General features: G+C 30.8%; 2 protein-coding genes across 2 annotated transcripts; both read left to right on the forward strand.

Annotated features, from left to right (window-relative positions):
* The first annotated feature begins 2,329 nt into the window (after positions 1-2,329).
* On the forward strand, positions 2,330-3,510 carry LOC119605759 (lectin subunit alpha-like). Its single transcript, XM_037959046.1, has 2 exons — positions 2,330-2,490; positions 2,558-3,510. Exons 1-2 carry the CDS (start codon positions 2,362-2,364, stop codon positions 3,371-3,373), a joined length of 945 nt encoding a protein of 314 aa, XP_037814974.1. The 5' UTR covers positions 2,330-2,361; the 3' UTR covers positions 3,374-3,510.
* A 10,035-nt stretch (positions 3,511-13,545) lies between these two features.
* On the forward strand, positions 13,546-19,517 carry LOC119605760 (trichohyalin-like). Its single transcript, XM_037959047.1, has 3 exons — positions 13,546-13,710; positions 13,783-14,410; positions 18,199-19,517. The coding sequence occupies exons 1-3, from the start codon at positions 13,582-13,584 to the stop codon at positions 19,515-19,517; spliced, it is 2,076 nt and encodes a 691-aa protein (XP_037814975.1). The 5' UTR covers positions 13,546-13,581.
* Positions 19,518-22,234: the final 2,717 nt, after the last annotated feature.

The following is a 22,234-nucleotide window of genomic DNA, read 5'->3' on the forward strand; positions in this document are numbered from 1 at the left end:
AATAAAGTATAATTCGAAAATTTTTTGTCGATTAATCGAATATTCGAATAATATTTTAAGGTTATTTTTTACGAATATTTTAGTAATAGTATTCAATAAAGAATTACATTAATATGTTGTAAAACAAATAATAAATCTAAAAATCTGTTATGATTGAAAGAATACTTTTACTACTTTTTTGAAATTTATAATTATTTAAGTTTTTCAATGTTTATTTTAAATGCTTTTAGATTTAAAAGTGATTTGGTTTTTAAGATTTGCAATAGGTGAAAGTGGTAAACATCAATTAATTGTCTTCTGTGTAACTATATTTATTTGTCATAGAGGGAAAAAAGTTCTATCTACATTATTCCGAAAAACCGATTAAATGAAATATAATATCGATAAACATGAAAAGTTTATATCTAAAATGTGTCCAAATTTTTGTCATTTATTATAATGACATTTTAAATTATCGTCATAGTTGGCCCAGTGGATCTATAACTACTAACTCATTGCTGGTGTAGTACACAGTTCAATTCGTAGGAATATATTTTTAATTGTACTTTTGTAGACCTAATTATCTATAATCGACATTAGCCATAACGATGGGTCTACAACATCCCGACATATAAAACAAACTACTTGTGTTCATTATACCCTACACCACTATAGTATTATGCGTTTGTGCTGATGTTTGTAACACCTAAAAATAATGGTGCTACACCCACCTTAAAGTATGCCAATCGGTTCAGAATCACTTTCTGAGTCAATTTAGCTATGTCCGTCTGTGTGTCCATGTAAACCTTGTGCGTACTCTACAGGTCGCAATTTTCAAGATAATTTGATTAAATTTGGCACATACGCTTATTTTAACGAAGCCTATTGATAATGGTTAAAATCGGTCCATACAGCCGTACCCCCGAATAGGACTTTTGAGCTCATAAATATGTAAAGTCTCCTTCAGAAAATGACTTGATTGTCAAAATTCACTTACAAACACTAATATCACGATGATATTCTGTATAAATAACTGATGTAGACGTAAATCTCTCTACCAAAATTTATAAATCAAATGGTCGGCCATGCCCGACTACAAATTCTTGTTGTTTAATTATGTAGAAGGAAGTCTCTAAATTGGAAAAATTCGCTGGACAAATAGCTATGTTTAAAGTACCCACAAATCATACTAAAAATCGGATAACAATTGACTCTAGCCTTGAAAAAATCGGCAAATTCTATAAAAATTAATAAATATACATGATAACTAGAAGATTTATAACCCTGTAGAGCCCCCAAAAGGGGGGGAGGAGTTTCTTTCAAAACAAGTGCAATCGTCATAGATGTCGAATTAATATCGATTTTGTAAATAGCGAAAGGGTTGTCATTCGAATAAAACTTATTTGTATAATCAAGGAATCTTTGTTTGTCTCGTTTCCAGATTATTCGCATAATGAATAAGTGTAAAAGGTTACGGCCGATGTGGCCAATAATCATGGCGAATACGGACAGATAAAACGAATACTAAGCAAAAAAATGTATATTAAGCCATCATATTGAACGCCAATATTATCAAAGTTCATATCTTAATTAAAGTCCATTTGTTACACCCACCTTAAATTATACCAATCGGCTTGGTATTATTTTCTGAGTCGATTAAACCATGTCCGTCCATATAATCATTCTAATCGAAGAACAGGTTGCAATTTTCAAGATAATTTGATGAAGTTTACATTATTTCACCTAGCCCCCATACAACAGGATGTCAACAGGAAAATAAGCAAAGCAATGAAACCAACACATATCCAAACATACGTTTTTTTTCAATAAGCAGTGTTGTTGTTGCTTTTTTATCAAATCAAACAATAAATTGTCTTTTATTATGGAATTTTCAGAGGTTGTCTCAGATTTTTGCTTATATCTCCGTTATTTATGGACGGATTTTGTCGAATTTCTAAGAAAACTTCTCGAAAGCATGTCTGACAGAATAATTCAAGTTTTGAATCCCGAAGATATCTGGGGTCTTCAGAAAATTGATTTCAACTCCGTTATCTATAAGGATCCAGAATATATACATTTTATATATTAATGGGTCGGAAAATTATATTGTGGAAGTTACAAATGGAATGACAAACTTATACACATACAAATGTATATCCTTCTCACGAAGTTGAAGGGTATCATAAATTTGAAATTAGTATTATTGCGGATGTTTAATGTGTTTGGTTTCAAAAATAAACCAAACCAGCGATAAAAGTAAGTATAAACCTATGTGGTCATATTTTATCACCAAAAAAAATGTAAACTCTAAATGGATATATCTTAAATTTTTTACTTAAAACAATTATTTGTTTATAATCAACGTAAGAAGAAACAAGTAAAATGTCTAAGGCGTTCTTCTTTATAGTGATCGTAAAGCTCTTAATTTTGAATATTATTCGAGCATCTGCCCTAGGCAATCTATATACCTCAGATGCGAATAAAACGTATTATATAGATTTTGAACGCAAGGTAATAAAATCTGAATACAACAGAAAATTTAGAACAACAATTTTAATTATATAAATTTTTCTTCAAGTACTCCTGGTTTGAGGGTCAAATTTATTGCACACAAATGAATATGACTTTGGTAGAGATAAAGACGAAAACAAAATCCCAGGAGTTGTATTCGTTGATTGAAAAAGTCCAAGAACAAAATAATATTGAAGGAGATTTTATTTGGATTGGCGGTATTCTAAATCGTTTTCCGACTAAACAATTCGTATGGCTATCAACGGGTGAAGATTTTACGTACACCAATTGGTATGATAATAATCCGGATTTCTTTTACGATAATGAATTTTGTGTTGAATTGGTGAGGGTCGAAAACTGGAGATGGAATGATGATTCCTGTATAACAAGAGGTGGTTTTATATGTGAATGTAAAGAAGAAGAAAATGAAATTCAGCAAGAAACAAACAAACAAGAAGTGGACAAGCAAAAGTTAAAAATACAAAAAGAATTGCAGGAACAAAAAGACTTGCAACAAAGACATCAAAAACAATTACAACAATCACAAGAACATGTGGAGAATTTATTAAAAGAAAATGATAACTTGCAAAAGGAACTTAAAAAATTGCAAGAAAATTTGCAAATTGAAATAAAAAAGCAACAAAATTTGCAGCAAATTTTACAAAAACCGAATAATCAATCGACAAACCCTTTTGAAACTTCACAATTACAAAATCACATCAGCAAGGCATTGAGACCAAGCAAAGAATTCAAAGACAATTCAAATCAATTGGTAAAAAGTGAAATACCAATTAATGGTGGAAATAATATTATCGTATATTATTCACCATACTATACGTTTTTTAATAATTCGAACTTTCACGATTCTACAAAGCCTAATTGACATTATATTATGTTACGTCAGAAGTAAATAACACAAATGTTTCGAATAAATAAAATTAATATTGTAAAACCTTATAGGATTTAAGATCTTATCAATAAAAAGTAATGGTCTGAACCATAGTTCAGAGGTTTAAAAAATGTTTTTAAAAGGGTTACAACAAGTAAGAAATTAGTTAAATTATTAAATTGCTTAAATATTTTCTGAAGGGGTCTTTATATGAGGGCTAGGGTCAAGTGAGTACCGAGTACCGGCAAGTATAAAACGTTGTGCCATTTTTGTCTAGATACTAGTAACTATATTAAACATAAGTATGAGTTCAAAAGCTATATTCAGGAGGTTCTGTAGTATAGGGGCTAGGTAAATTAGTGAACCGATCTTAACCATTTTCAATAGGCTTCGTCCCTGGTACAATAGAAAATCATGTACCAAATTTCATTGAATTATATTTAAAATTGTAGTTTAATTACAAGGTTTACATGGACGGACAGACATACATAGCTAAAACAATTCAGAAAATGATTCTATGCCGATTGATATACACTATAACATGGTTTTTTTATTCGAATAATTTTTAGAAATTAACATTTACAAAAATTACTTGTATAGAATAGCTGAGGAGACTCTGTATACGGCCTTAAGCTGGGCTCAATGTTAATCTAGATATCTGTCTTTTCACAAGAAAGACTTACATTTCTACGTATACTGAACCTTGTTTCCTAGGCAAGCAGATATCGGTGACAGACAAAGTTAAGTACTTAGGTATAATCCTTGACCGGAAATTAACATGGAGACATCACATAGAGGAAAGGATGCACAAGGCACATCGGTGCTGGGCGATATGATGGAGCACTATAGACATGAAATGGGGTCTTAGTCCTACTATGACAAATTGGCTTTATAAAACTGTAATTAGACCAATTCTAGCTTATGCATCAATAATCTGGTAGACTGCTTTGAACAAAAAGTTTAATATCAAACTACTACAGAGAGTTCAGCGTACATGTTGCTTGGGTATAAGTTGTGCCATGTGTACTACTTCAACCAAGGCTCTGGAAACGTTGCACAGTGGGGCAGAATGGAAATTTTTTGGAAATAAATCTGGCATTTCTAAACGGCTGATCCGATCGGGATAAAATTTGGCGTGAGCGTAGCCAAGGAGTATTCGAGTTTAAGTTTTGAAGATGAACCCTGCAGATGCCCCAGGGACGGCGCTGTGGCGGCTCAAAGTAGGGTACCTACGACATGTAAAATTTTTAAACTCGTGCCATTTTTTTGTTTTTCACCCAAATACAAAGATTTTTATATTTTGTGAAAGCGCTCGACGAGATCTTGAAAAAACATGCTTGGACATACTACTTACCTCTTATAATATCCGAGTTATAGGCATTTAAAAATTTAGTGATACAAAATTTACCATACCTTGGTCCGCCTTTTTTTGAATACCGGGCGTAATTTTGGACCAAATGGACTCAATTTTTTCTTGTTAGTTAGACAACAAAATTTCCAATAATATACAAAAAATTTCAGATCAATATCATTTACAGATCCAAAAATATACGTTTTTTAATTTAAAAATTCAAAAAATTTTAGATTTTTGGCGTTTTTTTGCCAAAAATGTGTCTTAACTCTTTTATTAATAAAATAAAATTTTTATTAAGAACATATAACAATTTTATAGTTTTCTAAAAGGTATCTTTACGCAGAACGCTTTAGCGTAAAATACTTGTCCTATTTTTTGAAAGTGTTGTCACTGCGTCCTTCCGAATATGACCTATTTTTTATCAAAACTTCAACTTTGGGCGACATGTTCTAAAATCCCAAAGCTGGGATCAGAAAACTAAAAGCAGTTTTGGAAACCTCAATATGTTTTCTATTTACTCCAAAAGTATTTTCCCAGCCCTAAAAGAAATGTGGACCCTATGGCCAAAAAAGTAAAAAATCCCATTTTTGGGATTTTCATTCCTATTTTTGGGAATTGCGGGATGCCCTTTGACCTTTTCAATTTTTTTTTGCATATTCATATTTGAAATGACAAATTTAACAAGCGTTGAAAATTTTATTGAGTTTTGTTCATAAATAAAGATTTTGTCATATATTACATATTTGTTTAATTTCTAAAACTATGATTTATATCAAAATTTTAATAGGATCGCAGATAGCTACAACAATTTAGTCCATATTTATCCCTTAATATCATTTTTTAGTTAGATATGGAAATTCTCGATCCTTTACAAAAAATTTCAAGCCAATATCTCAATTACATTCAAAAATATGTTCATTTAAACCTGTGTCCTTTAATTTCATCTTTTTCATATTTTAGTATTAAGTATGACAGAACATACATTTGGTGTTGAATAAAATATTTGGACAATTTTTAAAAATTATTTAGTTAATTATTTTATTATAATATTATATATAAAATAAAAAAAATTATAATTTTATTATGAGCCACGCACAACAACACCTAAATCACCCCACACAAATTACCTTTCCCGCCCACCGAAATATAAAACACAATTTAATACAATATCATCAGTTAGTATAATAGCTTTTTTTATTTGAACTGTTTATCTTAAACATAATACAATTAATTCTTACAACCTACTTATATAGTTAATTCCTAACACTACTTATTTTCTATAAAATAATCTGTCATATCGGTATACATATCCAGAAGGTAATATAAGTCCTTTAAATCTTCCTTGTTTTGAGATGATAGAGTTTCATAACAAATCCATCTTTTTCGCATAGTTGAAAGAACAGGATCAGAAGATAGAAGTAAACTATTAAAAATATCTTCATTCTGTGATTGCCTGGAGCATTTTCTTGAGCTGAATAGTTGAACATGCTTAAAATCTCGATTCCTCGCTTCCTGGGCTTCTTCTGTTAACTCTCCAAGTGGAAGAATATTCGATTCAATTATTATTTGACCATGACACAATACTTTGTGTACTGTTGGTGTTAGTTCCCTCCATGGATACAGAGATACAAGTAATTTAGAAATTTCAGATGTGTATTCCCCAAATCGATTTTCATTAATTTTATGTTTACTATTCAGTGCCATTAAAATAGTTTTAACTCTTCGAAGCAACTCCTTGTCGATTCCAATTATTTTTGAAGTAATTTCAAAATCACGAAAAAACCTTCTCGACGTATTACCGTCATTTGTACTACCGCAACTTGAAAGTGGTTTGTCGATGTTTAATCCCATCTGAACTTTAAATTCTTCTTGGATTCTGCTTTTTTCCGCAGCTCTCATTTCATTCAATTCTTCATTATTTTTTGTTGATTTAGTAGGATAGTTTGTTGTCAATATGTTTTCTATTTACTCCAAAAGTATTTTCCCAGCCCTAAAAGAAATGTGGACCCTATGGCCAAAAAAGTAAAAAATCCCATTTTTGGGATTTTCATTCCTATTTTTGGGAATTGCGGGATGCCCTTTGACCTTTTCAATTTTTTTTTTTGCATATTCATATTTGAAATGACAAATTTAACAAGCGTTGAAAATTTTATTGAGTTTTGTTCATAAATAAAGATTTTGTCATATATTACATATTTGTTTAATTTCTAAAACTATGATTTATATCAAAATTTTAATAGGATCGCAGATAGCTACAACAATTTAGTCCATATTTATCCCTTAATATCATTTTTTAGTTAGATATGGAAATTCTCGATCCTTTACAAAAAATTTCAAGCCAATATCTCAATTACATTCAAAAATATGTTCATTTAAACCTGTGTCCTTTAATTTCATCTTTTTCATATTTTAGTATTAAGTATGACAGAACATACATTTGGTGTTGAATAAAATATTTGGACAATTTTTAAAAATTATTTAGTTAATTATTTTATTATAATATTATATATAAAATAAAAAAAATTATAATTTTATTATGAGCCACGCACAACAACACCTAAATCACCCCACACAAATTACCTTTCCCGCCCACCGAAATATAAAACACAATTTAATACAATATCATCAGTTAGTATAATAGCTTTTTTTATTTGAACTGTTTATCTTAAACATAATACAATTAATTCTTACAACCTACTTATATAGTTAATTCCTAACACTACTTATTTTCTATAAAATAATCTGTCATATCGGTATACATATCGATACCCTATATTCAAAAAGTGCTAAATCAATAAAGTCTAGTTTTCAGGAAAGCAAAAAAACTATTTAATTCGTGAAATATTGCACTAAAAGAAAATATTTCTTCCATAATACGTTTTTAACATCCTTACTAATTCTTACCTATGAAAAAATTTTAATATTTTGCATATTTTAGCGACTTATTTAAGATAGCACTTTTTGGTCGACAAAAAAACAAATATTTGTTCTAAGTTAGCATGTTTTGTTCAAAGAATAGAACAAAAATTTCTTCTAATAATATGCGTTATTTTATAATTTTATGAAATGTTTTTTTTTTTTTAAAGGGATATAAGTCAAACCAGTAAGTCCAATAAGATGCATTTACACCATTTAAGTAGAAAAACTCATGGCATATCTGCTTGTTTACTATTCCTTATTCTCAGTACAAATATTTTAAATTATGAAAAGTTTTTGAATATAAAAAGTACCAATATTTTTTGAATAATACTCCATAATTTGCACATTTAAAGACTTTTTTATAATCAGAATTCTAAATTGAAACCATAGAATATTATAGATCTTAGTGTTATAAACGTTTTCTGAAATAACTTTACAATTTTCGGAAAAACATTATTTAAAGTATAAAACTGGCTTTATATACAAATATATAAAAATGATCATATCTTAAAAACTATACATTCAATTTATTAATCTTAACCTGTTTTGTGTTCAGCATGTCCATCTTGTTAATATACAAAATAAATTTTAAATAAATTTGAAGTTTTAAAAAATGTTGTAAAATTTGTATGGAAGTTAGCACTTATTTTCTTCAATAAAAATTTAACTTTGAGATAGCATATTAACAAAAATTGTTGTTAAAAGTGCAAAAATTGCTTTTTTGGTTTCAAATTTATACCAGACGTGGATCATGCATTGAGGAATCCTTTTGCATCAAAAACTTACTTTGCCCAAAATTGAGTTCGCACTTTTTGAATATAGGGTCACGATATCCAGAAGGTAATATAAGTCCTTTAAATCTTCCTTGTTTTGAGATGATAGAGTTTCATAACAAATCCATCTTTTTCGCATAGTTGAAAGAACAGGATCAGAAGATAGAAGTAAACTATTAAAAATATCTTCTGGAGCATTTTCTTGAGCTGAATAGTTGAACATGCTTAAAATCTCGATTCCTCGCTTCCTGGGCTTCTTCTGTTAACTCTCCAAGTGGAAGAATATTCGATTCAATTATTATTTGACCATGACACAATACTTTGTGTACTGTTGGTGTTAGTTCCCTCCATGGATACAGAGATACAAGTAATTTAGAAATTTCAGATGTGTATTCCCCAAATCGATTTTCATTAATTTTATGTTTACTATTCAGTGCCATTAAAATAGTTTTAACTCTTCGAAGCAACTCCTTGTCGATTCCAATTATTTTTGAAGTAATTTCAAAATCACGAAAAAACCTTCTCGACGTATTACCGTCATTTGTACTACCGCAACTTGAAAGTGGTTTGTCGATGTTTAATCCCATCTGAACTTTAAATTCTTCTTGGATTCTGCTTTTTTCCGCAGCTCTCATTTCATTCAATTCTTCATTATTTTTTGTTGATTTAGTAGGATAGTTTGTTTTTTTTTTTTCCTGGATCGCCTTGTATGATGGTAATATATTGTGTCCTTTTTCATGCAGAGCTTTCCTTAATATTTGGTACTTATTCGACTGAGACCCAGTTCCAACATAAGCGCTATTGCTTCCTCTTCAGTAAAATTTGATTATGTTGTTGGAGTTGGTATACTTTCCACAATTCGCTTAAGTCGTTTTGGTGATGCATTAGGAAGAATAGTTGCAATATGTACGACATCCATATGTTGGTTTTCCTTTTTCAGCATTTCGTTAAATGTATCAGCAATTTCCTCATTTGAGATTGAAAAAAGTTTTTGTGTGACCCTCTTTTTTTTACCTTGAACATAAGTCTTCGTATGACTTGCAAGGCGCTCCTATTGATGTGTTGTAAGTTGAGATTTCCGTAGTAGTTTCCATCCAACTACAAAATTTTAATCGAAATTTCTTTTGATTTCCATCCACAGACTTACTTTTTACATCAAAAAGTTTTCAATTTTTGATATGCCTGTTTTGTCTACTTTTCTACTATATGTAGTTTTTATATAATTTTAAATGTCTTCAATTCTTTCTGGCTCTTTTGAAGATATACTCCATAAAACGGAACACAACTCTTCGTACTTTAATGTAATCTTCATTGTAGATTTATTAAATATGGTACTTAAAATCTGAGAAGTTTACTTATATACCAATTCTTGTCATTTCCGATACAGGTATTCCAAAGTAAAAAATTACGAATTGTCTACCTATTAACATTTAGGACTATATTACTATAACCTGTAATTCAGTCATTGATATTTCTTATTAGTGAATGAATCGAAATTATCATTACCTGTATATTTTTACCTACATGATCATAAACGAAACAGAACGAAATGATCTGTCGAAAAAATTTAGGTAAAAAATAGTTATAAATTTTTGAAAATTTAAGCATAATAGGACCTTTCAATTATAAGGATAACCAAACAAATAGAAAATAGGTAAATATAAGATTTAAATATGTGCTGTCATACTTAATACTAAAATATGAAAAAGATGAAATTAAAGGACACAGGTTTAAATGAACATATTTTTGAATGTAATTGAGATATTGGCTTGAAATTTTTTGTAAAGGGTCGAGAATTTCCATATCTAACTAAAAAATGATATTAAGGGATAAATATGGACTAAATTGTTGTAGCTATCTGCGATCCTATTAAAATTTTGATATAAATCATAGTTTTAGAAATTAAACAAATATGTAATATATGACAAAATCTTTATTTATGAACAAAACTCAATGAAATTTTCAACGCTTGTTAAATTTGTCATTTCGAATAAGAATATGCAAAAAAAATTGAAAAGGTCAAAGGGCATCCCGCAATTCCCAAAAATAGGAATGAAAATCCCAAAAATGGGATTTTTTACTTTTTTGCCCATAGGGTCCACATTTCTTTCAGGGCTGGGAAAATACTTTTGGAGTAAATAGAAAACATATTGAGGTTTCCAAAACTGCTTTTAGTTTTCTGATCCCAGCTTTGGGATTTTAGAACATGTCGCCCAAAGTTGAAGTTTTGATAAAAAATAGGTCATATTCGGAAGGACGCAGTGGCAACATTTTCAAAAAATAGGACAAGTATTTTACGCTAAAGCGTTCTGCGTAAAGATACCTTTTAGAAAACTATAAAATTGTTATATGTTCTTAATAAAAATTTTATTTTATTAATAAAAGAGTTAAGACACATTTTTGGCAAAAAAACGCCAAAAATCTAAAATTTTTTGAATTTTTAAATTAAAAAACGTATATTTTTGGAAATTTTGTTGTCTAACTAACAAGAAAAAATTGAGTCCATTTGGTCCAAAATTACGCCCGGTATTCAAAAAAAGGCGGACCAAGGTATGGTAAATTTTGTATCACTAAATTTTTAAATGCCTATAACTCGGATATTATAAGAGGTAAGTAGTATGTCCAAGCATGTTTTTTCAAGATCTCGTCGAGCGCTTTCACAAAATATAAAAATCTTTGTATTTGGGTGAAAAACAAAAAAATGGCACGAGTTTAAAAATTTTACATGTCGTAGGTACCCTACTTTGAGCCGCCACAGCGCCGTCCCTGGGGCATCTGCAGGGTTCATCTTCAAAACTTAAACTCGAATACTCCTTGGCTACGCTCACGCCAAATTTTATCCCGATCGGATCAGCCGTTTAGAAATGCCAGATTTATTTCCAAAAAATTTCCATTCTGCCCCACTGTGCGTTGCTAGATATTTCACCCATTGAAACATGTTTAAGATATGAGGCGGCGCTTACAGTCGAACGACTCTTTACTTTAGGCGAACTGGCCAAAAACGATTATAGGACACGTCATCAATGTATACTGGACACATTGGAAGGTTATACACAATAATCGGACTGCCTGATCGCATACCAGATACAGAATATGTCGGAAACTTTGAAACGCTAATCACAGATAGAATGTCTTGATCAAGCGGAACATTAGAGCAAATACTAGTAGGGACAAAGTGGGCCTGGGGTTCTATATGGAAGACCCAGAAACAGAAATATACCACCGTTTACCTAATCATAATAACGGCTTCCAGGCAGAAGTACGAGCAATAATGGAATATGTAAATTGGACTAGAATAAATATGTCGCCCACAGCCCTTAATATATTTACCGACAGCCAGAAGGCAATTAGGGCGATATCAGGTGATAGAATTAAATCTAAGACCTTTTGGATTTTAAGAAAGCTTTAACTGAATATTCTCCCAGAGGTAAGGTCTACATTATATGGGTACCAGGTCATTCGGGATTAGTCGGCAACGAACGGGCGAATATAATAGCTTTTAAGCGAAGGAAGCTCGAAGTAGTTAACCTGACGAAAGCAAAACCTTTCGACGGAACAAAAGCTGAATTAAAAATATGGTTGAGAGAAACCCATAAGTCCTCTTGGAATGATGAAACGGTGGGTAGAACCACAAAGATCCTATGGGGCGACCGTGATGAGAGCTAGACGAGAAAACTCCTCAAAATGAGCAAGTCTGAGGTTGGTATGTTGGTACGTATTCTGAGTGGACAAACAGGATTACGAGCACATCTATACAAAATTGGACGTACGGATTCAGACGAACATAGAGCATGTGGAGAGGACTTAACCATTTAGTGAAACTCTGGAAAATTTTCTTTGCCACTGTCAGGCATTCGTAGAAGTTAGATCCAAGTATCTTGGAAGTGATGTTATTCAGGAAATAACATTTCTGACTAACACTGTTCGAAAAATTCTTAGGAATTTTGTCCAGGAAACTGAGTTTCTGAACATTGAAAAGTAATACGTTCAGTAAACATTTTTTTTTTTTCATGAAAAGGAGTGAACAGCAGACCCGATAGTAGCCTAGGTGTATTTCTTCGGATTTGATGTTGTATACATTCTAGATCTAAAAATTTACCAGATATACGAATTTTTGTATTTAATTAATTTTCCCGAAAATGTTCAAAAGGATGAAATGGATAATATGGGTGATACCACTCCCCCCATTGTTACCCAAATTCTTACATGGATGCAAAATTTGAGGATTTTAGCTCTAATATTTTCTCAGATATACGAATTTTTGTATTTAATTCCTATGGAAGATTCCTCAGATGTTCGTGCAAACGAATTTCCGCCCAACGATAGACCGCCCATTTTTGTCTTAAATAATCATTTTGACGTTAAATTGGTTCCGACCAAAATTTTTCTTTATATGGGAGGTTCCACGCCTACTATAATAAATCGATCCGTAAAAATTCAAAGTAAACTAAAAGTTATTTGGATTTAAAAACATTATAAATTCATCCTCGTATTTTGTCTTTAGGTCTTATTCAAATGCAGAAAATACATATTTGTCAAAAATTGCAAAAATCTTACTTACTCAATGATAACATTAATATTTCTTTAGAAAACCACAAACATTTTTGAATGTTATTTAAATTTATTACAATTTTTCGTACATAATCTAATGCAATTAGTACTCATTGACTTTGCAATACTCTATAGTTTGTATTTCAAAATCGAAATTTTATAAATCTTTAAGTCTTGTTATTTTTCAGACTGTCATTAGTTTACGATATGATATGAGGGATACTATTATTGCACACGAAGATGTCCCCTAATATCGTCTTTAAAACGAGAATTGAAGAATAGGTAAAATCCCAAAACATAATCTGCTTAATAAAAGGGTGTTATTTTACTAATAATTATACCAATCAGGTTTGTTCGACAGGCGACCTACTGATGGACAAAATCGTCCAATTTCGGGAGCGAAATATTTAATGACATTTTGTTACTAATTTAATAATATTTTAAACAAACTTTTAACTCTCTTATAACGAAAAACCACAGCACAAAATACGATAACGATTTAGTATTTTTTTAACTTATTCCCAATTATATATTTATATATAAACGCTAAAGATGGACTCGATGAAATTAATTGTATAAAATTAATACAAGAGAAAACAACTAAAATGCATTTTGTCGCTTTTTATTTAGTGACCATAAATTTGTTGATTTTGAAAATTAATCAAATTTATGCCTTAGGCCAGTTTTATAAATCGGAGACAAATAAAACCTATTACATGGATTTTGATCAAAAGGTAATAAAAAATTTAATATATACATATCAATTAATCGATAATATTTCCAACAATAAATTTATTTTTCTCAAGTTTACCTGGTTTGATGGACATATATCTTGCACCAAATTGAATATGACTTTATTGGAAGTGAATACCGAAAATAAATCTCTGGAGATCACCAAGCTAATCAAAAATGTTCCGAACAAAGGTTCTGGTGGCTATCTTTGGACTGGCGGCATTCGAACTCAAATTGAGAATGATGTCTTTGTTTGGCTCTCAACGGGTGAAAAATTTAGTTACACAAATTGGTATCCCAATAATCCCGATTTTACGGGTGATGATGAGTATTGTGTTGAATTGGTAGAGATACGAAATTGGCAATGGAATGATTTATACTGTAAACGAAAACGTGGTTTTGCATGTGAATATAAAGCAGCGACCGACGATATCCAGCAAGAATTGCAAAATTTAAAGGAGACACTTAAGCAAAAGGACTCAACACAGGAAAAACAACCGATATTGATGGATCTATTAAAACAAATTAAAGAAAACGACCCTCAAAAACTTTTGAAGATTTCACAATTACAAAATAAATTTAAAGAAATTTTGAAAAAAGGTGAAGAAGATAATTTGAAAATGTATAAGGAAAATGGAAATTTTGAAAAAACTGGTAAAAATAACATCAATGTTTATTCGCCATACGCTATGTTTTTTAATAGTTTTTAATCAATGTAAACAGTACTAAAATATCATGTACATATATTGTACAAGTTTTTAATAAAATATAATTTTATGAATATGTTGTATTTAAAAAAAAAGCATAATTTTTATTAATGGTTATATTTTTCAGTAAATTTAAAGTTGATACTAATTGTTATACCAAATTTGACAATAAAATTATTTTACAAAAAGTGGGAGTAAAAAGTTGTAAAAGTCGTTTAATCATGATCTGATGCAGGCCATAGTTTTCTCTGTGTATGTTAAACGGTTCTCATGTAGGAATAGCTCTCTCTCAATCAATGAGTATTAATGTACTAAACTCAAGAAAAATAAAAAAATTCTAAAGGAGCCTCAATTCCCAACCACCGATTGAAAATCCTGATCTCTGTACAATATGTTAAATCTTAATAGAGACTAGTCTGTAGTCTATGGTCTAGTCTATAGTCTAGTTTATAGTCTAGTCTATAGTCTAGTTTATAGTCTAGTCTATAGTCTAGTTATAGTCTAGTCTATAGTCTAGTCTATAGTCTAGTCTATAGTCTAGTCTATAGTCTAGTCTATAGTCTAGTCTATAGTCTAGTCTATAGTCTAGTCTATAGTCTAGTCTATAGTCTAGTCTATAGTCTAGTCTATAGTCTAGTCTATAGTCTAGTCTATAGTCTAGTCTATAGTCTAGTCTATAGTCTAGTCTATAGTCTAGTCTATAGTCTAGTCTATAGTCTAGTCTATAGTCTAGTCTATAGTCTAGTCTATAGTCTAGTCTATAGTCTATAGTCTAGTCTATAGTCTAGTCTATAGTCTAGTCTATAGTCTAGTCTATAGTCTAGTCTATAGTCTAGTCTATAGTCTAGTCTATAGTCTAGTCTATAGTCTAGTCTATAGTCTAGTCTATAGTCTAGTCTATAGTCTAGTCTATAGTCTAGTCTATAGTCTAGTCTATAGTCTAGTCTATAGTCTAGTCTATAGTCTAGTCTATAGTCTAGTCTATAGTCTAGTCTATAGTCTAGTCTATAGTCTAGTCTATAGTCTAGTCTATAGTCTAGTCTATAGTCTAGTCTATAGTCTAGTCTATAGTCTAGTCTATAGTCTAGTCTATAGTCTAGTCTATAGTCTAGTCTGTAGTCTAGTCTATAGTCTAGTCTATAGTCTAGTCTATAGTCTAGTCTATAGTCTAGTCTATAGTCTAGTCTATAGTCAAGTCTATAGTCTAGTCTATAGTCAAGTCTATATAGACTATAGTCTATCTATATCTATAGACTATAGTCTAGTCTATAGTCTAGTCTATAGTCTAGTCTATAGTCTAGTCTATAGTCTAGTCTATAGTCTAGTCTATAGTCTAGTCTATAGTCTAGTCTATAGTCTAGTCTATAGTCTAGTCTATAGTCTAGTCTATAGTCTAGTCTATAGTCTGGTCTATAGTCTAGTCTAGTCTAGTCTATAGTCTAGTCTATAGTCTAGTCTATAGTCTAGTCTAGTCTAGTCTATAGTCTAGTCTATAGTCTAGTCTATAGTCTAGTCTATAGTCTAGTCTATAGTCTAGTCTATAGTCTAGTCTATAGTCTAGTCTATAGTCTAGTCTATAGTCTAGTCTATAGTCTAGTCTATAGTCTAGTCTACAGTCTAGTCTAGAGTCTAGTAGATAGTCTAGCCTATAGTCAAGTCTAGAGTCTAGTCTATAGTTTATAATATAGTCAAGTCTATAATCTATTCTATAGTCTAGTCTACAGACAAGCCTACAGTCTAGTCTATAGTCAAGTCTATAGTCTAGCCTATAGTCTAATCTATAGTCAAACCTATAGTTTAGTCCAGCGGTTCCCACCGATTTTTACTTCGCGGACCCCTTGAAGAACTTATTTAATTTCGCGGACCCCATACATATTTTGATATCTTATTGTTCTAAATAATTGTCCATCCGAAAATTGACCTAGTTCATTAATTCCTAGGTCTAATAAATGTAGAGATGTCATATCTATAAAATATTCCCGTACATTGAGAATATATAATATTTCAGATAGGTTTTCAATTGCATGTTTTGAAGATAGAATGACTTCTTTGTTGATATGTTAACATGATGTTTAATTTTATGATTGTGAGATCTTTCATGTTCATTTTTCTTCAAGGTAGCGAAAAGGTTTCTTTATCAAATATTGTCACATGTGCTTAAGGAGTCACGTTTCAAAAATTTGTTGCGATTGCAAATGGTGAATTGAGTAAGTGAGCTAAGTTTTCGGGAAAATAATATAAGAAAGTTGGACTTCTTCTATGTTGTTGCGGAATGAGTTATTCGCATAATATATGATTTGAACTCTTTGTTAAAGTACTGTGAATTTGGAACTTAAATTTGAATTTTAAAATACCAACGAATTATTTTACTTCATGGTTTTTGGCTACATATTTACGCGAAACGCTATGGATTTTCTGATGTTAATTTAATAATATGTATTGGTCGACAAAATCAAGTTAAAATCTGTGTATCACGTCGGATTGGAATATTTATAAAGAGATGCATAAAGAGTCACCTCTGTTTTGGAAATATATAATTTTAGTCCTTTGAAACAAGAACACTTTTGCTTACAATTTGATAAACTTAAATCTTTAAAAAGCTTGTCTTTGAATTGAACTTCATACTCCGGAATACCAGTATACCTAATTTAATTGTAAGGCAGAGTATTATTTGTCTGAAATAAAAACCATTATTTCAGTACATATACAGGAAATAAAAATTACAAATCACGCAATACTTTACTTTATAAAAGTTATACAATAAATTTGTAGGGCCTAGCCTCTTCCTGATAAACAACCGAAAAAATAAAATTCAAAAAGTCACCAAAAAATTTGGGATTATTGCACAAAAATTGTAGATATTTGTACATACATATCAAAGCAGAATATTGTTTATTCATGTTTTTTTTCGTTCGTCTTCGCGGACTCCCTAGGATTTTACTACGGATCACTAGGGAACCGTTGGTTTAGTCTATAGTATAGTCCATAGTGTACTCTATATTCCAGTCTATCGCCAGTCTATTCTATAGTCTAGTCTATAGTCAAGTCTAATCTCTAGTTCAGTCTTTAGTCTAGTCTGTACTCTAGTATCTAGTCTATTCTACAGTCTAGTCTATATTCAAGTCTATAGTCTGGTCTAGTTTAGTCAATAGTATAGCTTATAGTCTACTTTTCTACAATCTAGTCTATGGTCAAATCTACAATGTAGTCTATAGTTAAATCTATAGTCTAGTCTATATTCGAGTTTAGGTTATGGTCCAGTCTATACGTAAATTAGTTTAGTACTTTAAAACCTAAAGAAGTGCTATTTTTTGTTATGTTATTTATAAATTAAATTTTTCCATTCCTGGTTCAACATATTTTAATTTTAATTCCTCTCTCTCCCTCTCTTTTTTGCGATAATTTTTCAGATTTAAACAAAATTTAAATAAACAGCATTAATTGTTTATATTCAGCACAAGACGAAACAACTAAAATGTATTTTGGATTAGTTTTTATAGTGACTACGAATTTATTAATTTTTAAAATTAACCAAATCAATGCCGTGGGGCATCTTTATACCTCAAATAATAATAAAACATATTATATAGATTTTGATCAAAAAGTACTAAAATATTGTACGAAATAGACCAGATAAATTTTCTAATTATATATGTATTACTATATTCCAGTTCACTTGGTTTGATGGACAATTAACCTGCTCTACAATGAACATGACTTTAGTGGAGATATATACGAAAGAAAAATTTCTAGAATTAAATTTGTTGCTTAAAAATGCTCAAGAACAGAATACTATTGAGGAGGCTTTTCTATGGATTGGTGGTATTCTGACACAAGTTCCACAACAAAACTTTGTTTGGCTTTCAACCGGTGAACAATTTACATACAGCAATTGGTTTGGCGACAATCCAGATTTCTTTGAAAATTGTGAATATTGTGTTGAAATGGCAAAGTCGGAAAATTGGAAATGGAATGATGATAAGTGTTCAGCAGAAAATGGCTTTATTTGTGAGTATAAAAAGGAAAGAGAAGAATTAAATGCTATTAAACACACTTTAACACAAGAAACTCACACTCATCTGCAAGTGCAGAAGATTCTGCAAAACGAAATAGACAGACGACAAGATTTACATTATGAATGCGAACAAAAATTGCAAGAATACGAAGACCAAATGTGTAAATCTCAAGAAAGAGAAGAAAATTTAACAGACGATATTAAGAGCTTACAGCAAGATCTAAAAAAACAACATGATCTACACCAAGAGCAATTACAACAACTTAAAAAGCTCGAATTAGAAGCCCTTGAAAAGCTTCAAGGAAATATACAAACGGAATTAAAAAAGAATGAAGCTTTGCAAAAGGAATTACAAAATGTAAAACAGTTGCTGCAGCAAAAACAAGCAAATATTGACGCTAAAGAAGTAGAATTAAAAAGCCAACAGAATTTACAACATCAACATCTGCATCAATTAGAAAATCTAAAAGAAGAAAATCTAAAACTTGAAAAACATTTACAAATCGAAATATATAAGCAGAATGATCTTAAAGAAGAAATGGTAAAACTTGAAAATTATCTTGAAAAGGAAATATCAAAGCATAATGAATTAAGACAAGAAATCCAACATTTGCAAAAATTCAAAGAACAAAAGCTAAAACTTGAAAAGGATCTGGAAATGGAAATATCAAAGCAGAATGATCTTAAACAAGAAATGCAAAATTACCAAGATCTCAAAGAGGAAAAGCAAAAACTTGAAAAAACTCTAGGAAGGCAAATAACAAAGCGGAACGAGATGAAACAGGTAGTGCTACAACTGAATGATCAATTAAAACAACTAAAAGAGCTAATAAAAGAAAAAAGTGAAGGATCGGAAGAGAGGCGACAAGATGAGGAGGACACAAAAAAAACCAAAAACATTATTGTAATGTCAAAACTGGAGAATGACATTAAAGAGCTAAATGGCGAGAATAATTTAAAAGAAATAAAGATTACAAGTATTCGTAGAACTGATGAAAATAGCCAAGGTCAAAATAATATTGTTATAAATTATTCTCCTTATATTGTGTTTTTTAATAATTCTTTATTAGGTAATACTGCAATTTAGATTTAAAATTATTGTAAAATTTATTCAAAATAAACATAGATACATACATACACAGGGGCCAATCCCCTCATTCAAAGTCCGCCCATTTTTCTCTAAATGTTCACATGAATGTTCATGTAAAATTTCAAGATTCTAGCTTCTACAGTATCTCAGATATACAAATTTTTCTATATAATTCATATGGGGTTTCCAAGCCACCCCATGATGAAAGTCCACTTTTTTTTCCCCAAAAGTTTCAGATGAATATGAAAGTCCTTTTTGCAAAATTTAAGGAATCTAGTTCTATTAGTTTCTTAGATAAAATATTTTTTTGTATTTAATTCATATGGGAGGTACCGCTCCCCCCATTGGTAGTCCGCCAATTTATTACCCAAAATATTTACATGGATACTAAAGTTCTTCGTGCAAAATTTGAAGCTTTTAACTCTAATAGTTTCCAAGATAAATGAATTTGTGTATTTAATTAATATGGGAGGTGCCACGCCCCCTGCTGCTAGTTCGGCCACTTTTTATCCTAACTAATTATATTGAGACTTATGTGGCTCCGACCAAATTTGCGGGCTCTAACTGTTACATTTTCCGAGATATACTGATTCAATATTTTCTCAATATGGAAGGTGCCACGCCCACTATAGTCATTCCGCCCATTTTGTCCAAAAATATTCTTATGGATGGCAAGGTTGTCCGTGCAAAATTGGAGGACTCTAATTGGTACAATTAGTTTCCAAGATATATGACTTTTAATATTTATTTAATAAGTAGGCGTGGCACCTCGCCTACTTGAAATTTTAAAATAAAAAGTAGCCTATAGTTCCTTCCAGATATAAAGGAAGGTACGGTTAAAATTTCAAGAAAATCGGTCCAGCCGTTTAGCCGACTTCAAACAAACAAACCCACAAACAAATAAACACACATTTTTATATATATAGATATGGACAACGTTCCAACATTGATCCGAACAGTCTTTCCGTTGGGGTTCTCTCTTATATTTGTGGCAATATCACCGAACTTATGTCGATATATTGATTTGACCGTGCATCAATATTTAAACCTCTCTTCCCGCGACCAACAACAGCCAACACGTGCTCCCCGATGGGACCTTTCCAATAACCAGTACAAGACAAAGTCCAACAGCCTAATGCAAAAACGATTAAGTTAATAATGGTTATTAAAACCAATTTTAACCCTACACCACTATTGTGGGAACTGTATTATGCGTTTATGCGGATGTTTGTAACGTACTAAAATATTAGTACTATACCCACCATAAAGTGGTGACTAAGAATCACTTTCTGAGTCGATTTAACGATGTGCGTAAGTCTGTTCGAGTGTCCATGTAAACATTGTTATCCAAGAACAGATTTTCAAGATAATTTGATGAAATTTGGCATACACAAGGACGAAGCCTATTAAAAATGGTTTAAATCGGTCCATTTTTTCATCTAGCATCCATACAACTGAATCCCCGAAAATGACTTTTGAGCTCATAATTATGTATAATATAGTTGTATCTCGATAAAAGGTCGCACAGCTAAGTTTTATACAAGCTTTGATGACTTAGCCGAATTTCGAAATGTTCGGACCTCATTTAACCCTAGTCCCCATACAAAGTCCCCTTCAGAAAATGACTTTAATATCCGCAATTCACTTATTAACATTATTATTGCAATGAAATTTATTATATAAATATACATCTCTTCGGCTCATTTTACCGGGATCGGTCCATATTTGCTCCTATACCTCATATAAAGCCTCCTTCAGAAAATTAGTTTTTCCTCAATAACTTGCTTAAATAAATCGGAATCAAGGTTTAATATTACCTTGATTCCGATTTATTTCCTTTATAATGAAAAATTAAACACATTTAATATTCATATCTGGTCTGGGGTATTATATGGTCGGCCACGTCTGACTATACCTTCTTACTTGTTTTATATGGAAAAAGTGTATATGTAGTAGCCACCGTTTTTGCATAAGACAAACCATGGTACCAGATAGATTTTCCACCGATTGTAATAACTCTAAGATGTTGCGAAAAAGCTTTATTGAATTAGTAACATCTGAAAAGATTTTTTCTCGCATCTAACAATTCTGCTCAAATATAAACTCATGTATAAGAGCAATTTAATGTCTGAAAAAAACCCTTAAAATAAATTTATCATGAATTTGATGACGTATTAAATTATATGTAAAAATAATTTTTTTGAGCAAAATTTTTGCATAATGTTGTTATAAAAAAACAAAACACTGATAAAAGGACCATAATATTTAAAAACAAGTAGGAAAGTATAGTCGGGCATGGCCGACCATATAATACCCTACACCATGAGTATATTTTAAAAATTTCAATTTTTCACAAAGAAACTTTTATGTTGAATTTTACCTTAATTCCAAAGTATTTAAGCAATTTATTGATAAAAAACAAATTTTCTAAATGAGGCTTTATATAGGAGTATAGGTCAAACATGGGCCGATCCTCATTAAATTTGGGAAAAGGATATATTGTTAAATAATAGTTAATTATGTTGAGTTTCATTGCGATACAAATGGTTACAAGTCAATTTTAGACGTTTAAGACATTTTTTGATGGGGGGTTTGTATGGGGGCTAGGGTCAAATAAGGGTAACGAATTTTTTATTTAACTATGAAACATTTTATCTGTGACATGTTAGATGACGACCAAATGGCCATTTCATGCGACAATACATCAACAGGAT

The sequence above is a fragment of the Lucilia sericata genome, unplaced genomic scaffold (genome assembly GCF_015586225.1).
Source record: "Lucilia sericata isolate MDLA Ls3-8-SP2 unplaced genomic scaffold, ASM1558622v1 Contig000516F_arrow, whole genome shotgun sequence".
NCBI classification, from domain to species: Eukaryota; Metazoa; Arthropoda; class Insecta; order Diptera; family Calliphoridae; genus Lucilia; species Lucilia sericata.